Consider the following 11018-nt stretch of genomic DNA (forward strand, 5'->3'; position numbering starts at 1 on the left):
ATTTTAAGACTATAAAACAGTTATAACTGTAAACAAGTAATAACGAAACTAGTCGATTGTTGTACTTTCACATTTGAAAACTCCTCTAAAGACATGGCACATACTATTTGCAACAATAAGAACCACTGTATTCATGTTAGGTCAGTGGACAGTACTTTTGCTGATTGATTAAGTAGTATTTTAATCTTTGTTAAGGCTCTTGGTGAAACTTGAGCAATGATTAGTGTGATTTAGTTTCATCTGTGGTCTACTTGTAGTCTGCATGTGGATCTTTGCTTCTTTTTGCAAAGATTCAGGATTTCTGCCATGTGTTGGTATTTATTTTTCAAAATTACAAATAATGTTTTGCAACGTTTCCATTTCCAACATCCACAATCATGCTTTTATCCGAAAACATGCTCTTATTCTGACAATTGACCATTCATTCTTGACCCTCTGTAGAGCAGCTGACAAAACAAGACCTACTTACTCCACACATAGGAGTAAGTAGACCCCAAATGCAGATTGTTTTGTCAGTTATTAAATGTTGTTAAGGACGATATATTGATTTTATAAGCTGATGTTGTAGGAATGTTTGTGTCACACAAAATAAGTCAATAGAAAACTGAATAAAGTGATAAACATAATACAATTTATTTTTACAGCCATATTTTTGACAAATAATATAAAAACATATATCTTTGAATATCTTTACAAAAATAAAGATTGATTTAATATTTACAGCATTAAGGAGGTAAAATAAACTGTACAATGGAAAGATGTAAATTACATTTTAAATTATGCCCTGAGTGCAATAAATATATCTTTTAAGTTATTGATTGTCTTCACCAAAAGAATTTACGTTTTCCTTCTTCAACAGTAATAATACAAATCCAGTTTCCTCATTTTTTAAACAGTAAGGTTTCACACACGCTCAATATCTTCACATCAACATCGTAGTACATCTTATCTTACACAAGCTGTACAACATTTACATATTAAGGAAGAGACAGTTTAATAAGTATCCTGGCTGGGCTTCAACCGGTGACACCGTGACCACGTGGTAAACCTCTCCAACCACTGGTCCACCAGGATTTACTCGTAGTGTTCTCTTTGTTACCGTCACTCAGTAGCTTTTATCTGGTGATTCCTGCATGGATTCTTCTAAACTTAGCTCAGACAAGCCCAGAGACAGACATCCCCATCCCCACCTATGGAGCTGTGATCTCGTGCCGGCACAGCGGGCAGCTGCCAAACTCAAGGATGACTCTGGAGATGCAGTTGTTACACAGACACCGGTGACCACAAGGCAGAGTGATTCTGGCCTCTCTTCCCATGCACACCACACAGTTCGTAACACTGTCTTCATCTATGATTAAAACAGAGAAATCACAATTACAAGACTGACATCAGAGCGAGCCATACAAACACTCCTACACCTGATCTCACTGATTTTTACATAGTCATCCTCAAAGGCTCAAAATGAAATCAGATAATAATAAGTTGGAGGAACTCGTTTTCACCTGCTGGATCCATGTCAAGACAGTACATGCTGTCATCACTGTATCCATCAGGAATCAAACTGTAGTGGTTGTCAACGTTGGGTGCGGGGAGGTCATCAGGTGCAGGACAGGACCGTCTAGTTTGAAGCAGTCCTCGTTTCTCTGAGCCTGAAGCAAAGAGTAGAGGCATTTAATAATTTCATCTATTTAAAATTATTAGTGCATGTGAAATGTCCTGCCCTCAAATTACTGTAAGAACACACATCATTGTTATTTACAAGTAAACTGACCCAATAGTAAAACAGAGCACGTCTGTCCGTAGATGTCTACCATCGCCCACAGCGGGTGTCTGAGATCCACTCCTGTAAATATCTTGCGCTCCCCGAAGCTTTCGTTAGCAACGTATATGTTGCCTCCATTAGAAACCCAGAACTCCAGCTCTGAACCTGCACGGCAGTAGGATTCAAGCACAGGAGCAGCCCAGTGCCCATGTGTGTCAGTGAGGTTGGGGATGGCCATGGTGGGCAGAGGCAGAGATTTGTCTGAAGGTGGGATGTTGGTGAAGCCCAAACGCAGAGCTCCATGCCAGTTACACAAATCCTTCTGCACCCTCAGACGAATCCTCTCCTGGATCTTCACTGGGCGGCTGCTGAACACCAGGCCGTTCTTGAAAGTGGACTCCTTCCTCTCTGCGAGCCGATGCCCGTGACTCAGGCAGACCTGATCTCCCACAGCCTGACTGTGGAAGGTCAGAGGGCCGAGGCAGCACAGACCGCACCGGTGTCTCCTCTCTGCAAAGGAACAAAAACACAGTTATGAATCTTGCAATATGCAATCTCGCAAGCCATGTTTACATACAGTGAATTTTTCTTCAGTCCAATCATGTAGATTACATCTGCACAATAATGTGCACATGTCACAGACAACAACAACAACAAGCTGGGAGGTTTTGCCTCTACCACTTGAATGCAGTGTAGTAAACAGTAGCTTGTACTGAAGTTGTATGCAGAAATTGTGCTGAATTTTGTACAAGAAGAAGTGGGCAATAACCTGGAGAAACTTCTTATCATTAAATGATGGATAACTAGGGAGCTTAAGGTGTTAAAAAAGTAGCATCATTTGACAAAACAATCTAATTTCTTATCTATATACCTACTGTATATCTTGATCCTCAAGGTCACATTATGACCAAGTGTTTATATATATTTTGTGTCTATATTTGAACCGGATGCAAGTTAATCTCTTTCTTTACTATAGCAATAAAGTTGACTGATAGAGATTTTATAACTGCAGATAAAATTGTAAACAAGTAATACAGAAAGTAGCCAACACTTGCGCTTTCACTTTTGAGCATTCGTAAAAAGCTACAGTAAGCGATAAGACACCAGCCGGCCCGTGAACACAGGGGCTTTTTCTTGCAGGTGTGACTCACAGACTGTAGCAATACTATTATTACTACAATATTACCCAACTGCTTACTGTATACAAAGCTTTTTCTCATCACTGGGAAGCTGAACTTTTCTTGTAAAGCATATACTTTTTACTTATCTCTCCTTCATTTTATTTTTCACAGCACATAAATCCTTAAGTCCTCGTTTTAAAATTGTAAATGAATTAGTATTTACTTATTTTTAGTATTCGTATTTAGTTAAGTAACAATATCAAAACTAATACTTTATATCAGTTTTGGCAAATTGACAAACTGTGGTTATCAGAGGACCTTATTGACATTTAAAGCAGTAATGTAAATACCATAGCAAGCTCTCTGTAAAGGCTAAAGACCAAGAATAAATATCTCACCAAAGTTCCCGTTGTCATTGTCCCTCACCATCTTGAAGAGCTAGACAGCAATTTTCTTCGTGTCTTGAGAGATGATGTGCTCACTGCAGTATCTTGGTTCAATTGTCATGAAGTGTGTCAGTCTTGGCTGCCTTTAAAACATGGTGCACATGTGGCTTGAAAACAAACACTCCCTACATCACATGGACAGTGAAATGGGAGGGCCTGAGGGAGGAACCAAACTTTGGAAATTTACCTGAAGTTAAAGCCAAAAAGGACAAGGTGCCAACATTGTTAGTGTGAATCCTGTTTATTTATGTGAAACAATAAAACCACAACGTGAGGTCCTGCCCCTTGTGATTCTGGCTCCTATGTAGCACAGTATCACTTTCATTATTTGTCATCATCTTGTGATTGTGTTTTATGCTGAAAGACAGCATTCAAATGCATGATTATGTCAGTTTTTGTGCACAAAATAACATTTAAAAAATATTATCTAATATATTTAAGTCAGTCTTATGTAGGAAATGCACAGATTGCTGATCTTTCTCACAACTTCCAATTGTAATTTATGTGGCATTGCCTATATTTGATAATCAGTTGTAGTGTCTGCCTCCATGTAACCTTTTAAAGTGTGTGTAACTACCTTATGTATCAGCTCACTGCTCTTGATTTGTTACTGTAAAATGAGAGTCATCTTTTCCCTCTGAAGTTGAACAATGACACTGCGTGCACAGTGCAAACTTTATTCTTCTAAGCTGAATTGAATCTAATATTTGAATGTTCTGACCCCAATAGAGTCATTTTATCAGAGCCACAGTACAATGGGCTCTTTAGGAAATGTGATGCAATAGACCTGGAAAAGTCCCCTGACTAAACACATCACATGTAAAATACAACCAAAACAGTGGAAACCACTTCCCTGACCGGCTCTGTGGATTTGGGGGAACTTCATACATATTTATGGTATGAGAACATGCAGAGATTCATACCTTAAAATGTCCAGTTGTTGCTGTATCATACACCAGTGTCTACAGAGCTTTGTCGCCCTCTAAAGGACACACGGTTGGTTGGCTGTCCTGATCATGTGACGGGATGAGGTAATTACTGGAAATAAAAAGTGACATCATCAGCCTTGGAAAGTTACTAGCTACTAGCTCTTCTCCTACTATGACCAAAAACCACGTGTTTGTTCATGAAATTCCCCACATCCGGTCTCCTGATTGATCCTGCAGACCACACCTAAAACTCACCCAGAGTTAGGAATGTAGGAAACATACTGTAAAGCATGTTTCCACATGATTACATATGACTACATTTCTACTCTTTTCATACAAGAAAGACGTGCTCATCCTGTAGTGTAATGAAAAATGTCAGTTTGAAAATTAAGTTTGAAAATTAAAAAAACTGCAAAAACTACAAAAACTCAAATATATATACTCCTATTTAAATAGCAGCAAATCAATTAATATTACCATCTGCATGACTACATTTCCCTTAAGTTCATTATAAGGTATCATAAGACAATTACAACTGTATATAAAATGTAATTTAGCTCAATAAAACCTCTCTTCACGTGCAGTGCTAGTCGATTTGTATATCAAATTCTTATTTTATTACTAAATTATACTGAAATAAATTCAAATATTCATTGAAATCTCAGATATGTGGTCCAATAGCAACTGTATATGCGATTTGTTAAGGAGAAGAGAGGAATGTTTAACCAGGAAGTAATAATTGTTGCAACATACAACGAAACTCAGACCAAGTCAGACCAACACATGTCATAAATGAGTGCAATGTTATCAGAGGCAATTACTATAATGAGTTAGAGATTTCCCTGAACTACATCTGATTTCTTGGAATACTCCTGTGTTTTTTTACTACAAAACCTTACAATACATTAACATGATTTATAACACTTATATTACATACTTGAAACTGGAAGATTAAGATTAGAGAATCAACAACATATTTGCATTTTCTGAATCTATTTCTAGAGCAGAACTGTAATGTGGGTTAAAGAAGATCTGTTCATGAACTGCACCAGATATGCTATAGTTTGACTGACATGAACCGGTGCATACGTTTAGATTTTGTTTAGTCAGGGTTATGCTTATGTACAACACAACAATATATTGTTTTGTTGTTACATTTCTCCAGTCTTGGAGCAGAAGACAGAGCCGCCCTTCTCCTCCTCCTCCGTGCACTTCAGGCTCAGCTGCCTCTGCTCCACCACACTTGGTCAGACATGGCAGGCCATCAAAAAATCAACTTGTTCCCACTCCACCTGTTCAAAACACTATTAATCTGCTGCCTTCCAATAAAAGGCTTGGCTTTCAGAGAGGAGCCAATAGGAAGGCAATAAAGCTGAGAGACCCAGGCCAATCCCAGGCTGCATTCTAATGTGGCCTATCTTTATCAAGGTGCCACTCCATTTTCAGATACTGCTTATTTATGATTTCTGAGGGGAGAGCCAGCAGGAGGCACATTAGAAGAACACTAAAAATCAGTGTCCAGAGGGCTCGCCTGAGACTTCAGATATGGGATTATCACAGACCACACTGTGGCTGAGAAGAGGTGTATCTGCTGCTACACTGTTTCTGATGTGGTAGCAACTTTGGCAAACACCAGGGACTTTGTTAAAATTGCTATTAGCACTCTTAATTACTTGAATATCTGGGGACGGTGGCTGGGATCCCAGATTCAGGCATTGCCTGTGGGTGAGAGAACTCCTTGTGGGCCCATCAGAGGTCTTTTCCTGCCTGGATCTTGTTGGATGTGTTACTGAGACCTGGAGGCAGAGTTACAGTACTCCCCATGGATCCAAACATCCAGGGGTCTTTCCTGTTCAACAACAGCCTGAACCAGTTCCCCTCGGACCTCAAGGCACCAGTGTGCCAGTACTCAGTGCCCAACTCTTTCTACAAGCTCAACCCGGGCCTCAACAGCCAGCTGCAGGCAGGGACCCCTCACGGCATCAGCGATATCCTGAGCCGCTCCATGATGGGGATGGGCTCCACGGGCACCACCACCCTGCTGTCCGGATACTCCACCGTGGGGGCGTTCGGCCCCTCCGTCACCGGCACGTCCATGTACTATAACCGAGACTACAACTCCAACCTGGGCGGCTTCTCCAAGCCCAGCGCCGAGTGCCCCATGAAGGGTCGCAGTGTGAGCTGCTGGGCGGAGAGCGGCTGTGACTGGAGAGGAGGGAGGCAGCAGTGCACCAACAGTGAGTCAAAATACTGCAGACTGGACTCAACATCCAGACCATCAACACATTACAACATCCCTGCATCTGTCTCTGAGGACTCAACAGTTAGGGATGCCAGAACGTCCTTTTGTCTCTACTTAAAGAGAGAAATTCAATCTAATGAGAATAGATACAGAAATATACAGTAACTTCAAAAAAGTCAACTCAACTATACATCAGGTTAAATGTTAGATTCTAAAAAACTGAGTAATGCTGAGTTTATACAAAATATTATTCAACATATTTTAAATCTTCATCATCCTAAAAGTGTACATTTCCATTTTAGGAGACTTGTCTAAGGGGTATAATGTAAAACAAAATACAAAAATGTTCAAACAAATATTAATAAAATGTCACTTTAATATATGTGAATGATGCTGCTCATTCAATTGTTTTTATTAATGGTTATATCAAACTTCTACTATAATGATTTATATTCAAAATACTGAGTAACAAATTAAACAAATCACTTTATCATCTTTTTTTCTGATTATGCAGAGACAAATATTGTCCCACCTATTTTCATAAAGTATTTCACTGGGTAAATCTAATTCCTGTGTGCTATTTTCAGGTAATGGTCCTCTGGGGGAGATGTCAGGCAGGAAGAAACACACCAGGCCAACATTTAGTGGACATCAGATATTCGCTCTGGAGAAAACATTCGAGCAGACCAAGTACTTGGCCGGGCCTGAGAGAGCAAGACTGGCTTATTCTCTGGGCATGACTGAATCACAAGTGAAGGTAAAGATAACAGCAAATTTACACTAAAGCTGTTGCAACTGACTTACAACTTATAAGGTGACTTTAAATGTATTACTCTAATTGTTTTATGTGCACTAACTTCTAACCAGTGGTGTATTGCAGGGTATACGCAGCTATATGGAGTATATTTTTCAGTCACTATTGGGTATACCCACTTCTAAATCCCCTCTGATGCACATAATGCCAGTTGATTTTTTTTCCTAGGATGGTGAAGGCATGACATTATTGTTCAGTTTTCACGAGTGGATGGAATAAGAAATACTTTACTCAAAAAACATAATTGTGTAGTTGTCTCTGCCTTTGGGCCAGTACTGTTTGCAAAATCTGCACCTCTTCTGTGGCTTATGTTGTCACACTGGATTAATGTCCATAATGATCCATACTGCCTGAAGTCAAGCAGCAGAAGTTAACAGACAATGTGTAAATACTACTGGCTCATTTTTTGCTGAGCTAAATAAGCAAGAGTAGTCTTACATGCCACTGTTTATGACACAGGATGTTTATCCTTTAATCCTTAAATATGTGAGTACACTCACTTCTCCAGGCATCACTACGCTTAACTTTGGAAAGGTGCCGTAGAAATAAAGTTTACTGACTTATTTACTTACTTACAAGTGTAGCTATTGTGACATTGTGGCTTTATTACAAAATGAGGTCAGGAGGACCAACAACAGCTTTTAACACACACATATCTACTTACCACCACCCAGAATGCGGTCAGGGATGACTTTCATAACTTAATATAACCCATGTTTCATAATATCTGTAAACAAGATGCACCTGTCAAGAAAATTCATCCATCACGCCCAAAGACAGTAACCCCCCCTCCCGGTTCTGTTCAGGTGTGGTTTCAGAACCGACGCACCAAGTGGAGGAAGAAGAGCGCCTCAGAGCCGAGCTCCACGCAGACCAGCCACACGGGGCAGGGCGGGGAGGCCTCAGAAAACGAGGTGGAGGACGAGGAGTATAACAAGCCTCTGGACCCCGACTCCGACGACGACAAGATCCGACTGCTGCTGCGCAAACACCGCAGGGCTTTCTCCGTCCTGCGCCTCGGGCCGCACCAAGTCTGACAGACTTAATGCGCGCACACACACACACACACACACACAAGCGCGCTTCTCAGCAGGCCTGCATGCTGTAATAAAAGTTATTAGTTTTGAATACAAAGTTTAATGAATGAGCATGTTCAGAAGAGGTCATTTGTGGTCATCCAACAAACAGGTTCAACAGACAAACAGGCTGTTAAAAATTAAGCTAAAAAGACGTTTACTTTTATAAGTTACTGTAAGAAATGATCTCTGGTCTGTTTAATGTTACACTGGTATGTGGGGGGGAGAGGGGGGGTTATGTCAGACACATTGTTTTGTAAAAACACAAGAAAATGACATAAAAAAACTGCATGATGCTATTGATTATACTAATAAATGAAAAAGAAAGGAGCCTGGTGTTGTGTTCTCCTTTTGAACAGTTTGTCATTATTTTGTGCTCATATGAATTTCAAAATGAAACCACAGAAAATGCCATGCCACATGGTAAAACAGCTTTATTAATCTATCAATAAACACCAAATACTTCATCAAAAGTTGGACAGACTCACTGTAGAAGTTAAATGTTTTGAGGGAAATTACACATTCTGGATTTAAGTGCACATGCTTATAAACTCTAAAATACATGGCAGGAATACATTTTTAATTACATGAAATCAGTGCAGAGAAAGAAGTGCACAGCGTGTTAGGGAAACCAATATAACTTGTAATTCTGCTAAATGCTTTAATTGAATGTTGACTCAGTTGCTTAAAATAACTCCCAGTTAGCACTTTGTTTTTCATATTCTATACTTGGAATAGTCAGGCAGACAATGTTAAAACATTTTTAAAAAAAAACACCTAAGATGGTGCACAATAAATAACCGTGAATGGCAAACTGTCTTGTCTGCTTTTAAATAAAAGCTCAGACATATTTATTTGGCTGCAGCTCTGTCGGTGTAATTGCTGCCAAGTGACAGTTAAAACGAAACTGCAAGCAAACAAGCACAAAGAGAAGTGCAAAGGTCAAAGGACCACTCTTGTGTGATTTACTAGTGTGGTTGGGCCTAATTGAAGACAATGACCCCCACAACCCACTTCAATAGGAAATCAATACCAACAGACCAGCTTATTCACCATTTAGGCTTGGTGAGTTCAGACTCCATATGGTTCAGGCAGCTGACATCAGGCCGGATGACGCTATTGAAGAAGAAGCCGAGGAATGCTGCAGAGGCAGTGTTAGATGCAAATATTTACAAATGATCAAGCATTATAAAATCATTGGGATTTATGAATTTTTAGGAAGCAATAAACACTTCAGTCTCCCTCCAAGCTGCTGCTGGATTTATCAGTCAAACCATTGAATCAACACAAACATGAAATGCAATACAAGGTTAGAATCAGTCTCTTGATTTGTTGACCCTTGAAGACTTTCAATCTGAACAAAATGTCCTAACTTGCCAGCCCATTCCAGCTTTAGAGGGCAGGCTCAATACCTCCTCTGTTTTAGGTGTCATTTTTCTTCTTCTGTCACAAAATAAGTGCCCCTCACCCCACGGCTGAATCCTATAACTATGGAAACTGCATGCATAACACAGACGTACAGTAATATACGCCTTAGGTTAAGTTAGTGCAGCATTGATGTCCAGTTTGCATGATGCTGGTCTACATTTCTTCAATGCGACCTACACAAAAGTCAGTGTGACTTTGCATTTTTTAATGTCAATATGACTGAAAGAAAAAAGATTAATGCTAATGATCATTGTATTTATTTACAGTAGATTACTCCTGTCAAGATTCACTTCTGTTTTCCTAGTAACAGCTAAAGCCTGAAAAACAGCAGCAGCAGGTTTATCAGCTTCACATGGGAAATAATGTGTTTATGATAACAAAAGGATTTCCTCAAAAAGGTGTGACTTAAATTAACTGTTAAGTGATAACTTTGGTTGCTCCCAAAAGTCAAAGCTTTCGGTTTCAAAATCCCTGACATGTTGCAACATAGACTCGTGTCGGTGAAGCCAATCAATACCAATACAACATATTTATGGAGGGTAATATTTTATTTACAAAAGTGAAATATCACAATGATGTAGTGTTTGACCAGAGTTAATCTAAAGGAAATACTGGCCCTATAATGAACTCCACTCCCACGACTGGTCAACAGTGAACTGCTAAAAGCTTATTACTTACAAACTGTTCTCAAGCTACACAGAAATCACAGATTCTTAACTTAATCTTGTTATGGCGAGGTTTCGGACTCGCTGCACAAACACAACTGACAGTCCAAATTTGATAATAATATCTGTGAATTTATGCATGGAGAGTATTTTTGCATGAATAAAGGGAGTGTACCGGTCCACCAAGCTGTGTAAGACAAAAAAAATTAAACATTAAAATACGTGTCAGCTGGGATTGGCTCCAGGCCCCATCCTGTGACTCTGATGATAATCGGATATAACTACTGTATGGATGGTTACAAACCACAAACATATTTAAAATTATTTCAATTAGTCATTATTAAAGCCAGATAAAAAAAAGAAGAAATCTAACCAATAATTCACACATCAAGAATATTAAACAGCACTGGTGCTACAGTATGAAACTATGAATTAACAAAACACAATAAGATAAAAATCAAAACAAATCCAAAAGCAAACAGTGCCTTCTGTGTTGTGTGTGGGTGCACACACGAGTATATATATATATATATAT

General features: G+C 39.3%; 2 protein-coding genes across 2 annotated transcripts; one reads left to right on the top strand and one right to left on the bottom strand.

Moving 5' to 3' along the window:
- Nucleotides 1-729: 729 nt before the first annotated feature.
- LOC118325104 (E3 ubiquitin-protein ligase NEURL3) lies at nt 730-4319 on the bottom strand. Its single transcript, XM_035657664.1, has 5 exons — nt 4253-4319; nt 3282-3412; nt 1772-2272; nt 1503-1649; nt 730-1348 (listed from the first exon to the last, which is right to left on the bottom strand). Exons 2-5 carry the CDS (start codon nt 3310-3312, stop codon nt 1191-1193), a joined length of 837 nt encoding a protein of 278 aa, XP_035513557.1. The 5' UTR covers nt 3313-3412; nt 4253-4319; the 3' UTR covers nt 730-1190.
- Nucleotides 4320-4637: 318 nt separating this feature from the next.
- nkx6.3 (NK6 homeobox 3) lies at nt 4638-8592 on the top strand. The gene is made up of 3 exons (XM_035657665.1): nt 4638-6495; nt 7088-7257; nt 8121-8592. Exons 1-3 carry the CDS (start codon nt 6081-6083, stop codon nt 8349-8351), a joined length of 816 nt encoding a protein of 271 aa, XP_035513558.1. The 5' UTR covers nt 4638-6080; the 3' UTR covers nt 8352-8592.
- The last annotated feature ends 2426 nt before the right edge of the window (nt 8593-11018 follow it).

Source organism: Morone saxatilis, unplaced genomic scaffold (assembly GCF_004916995.1).
Source record: "Morone saxatilis isolate NCDOM2014 unplaced genomic scaffold, NCSU_SB_2.0 Contig16, whole genome shotgun sequence".
Classification (NCBI taxonomy): Eukaryota; Metazoa; Chordata; class Actinopteri; family Moronidae; genus Morone; species Morone saxatilis.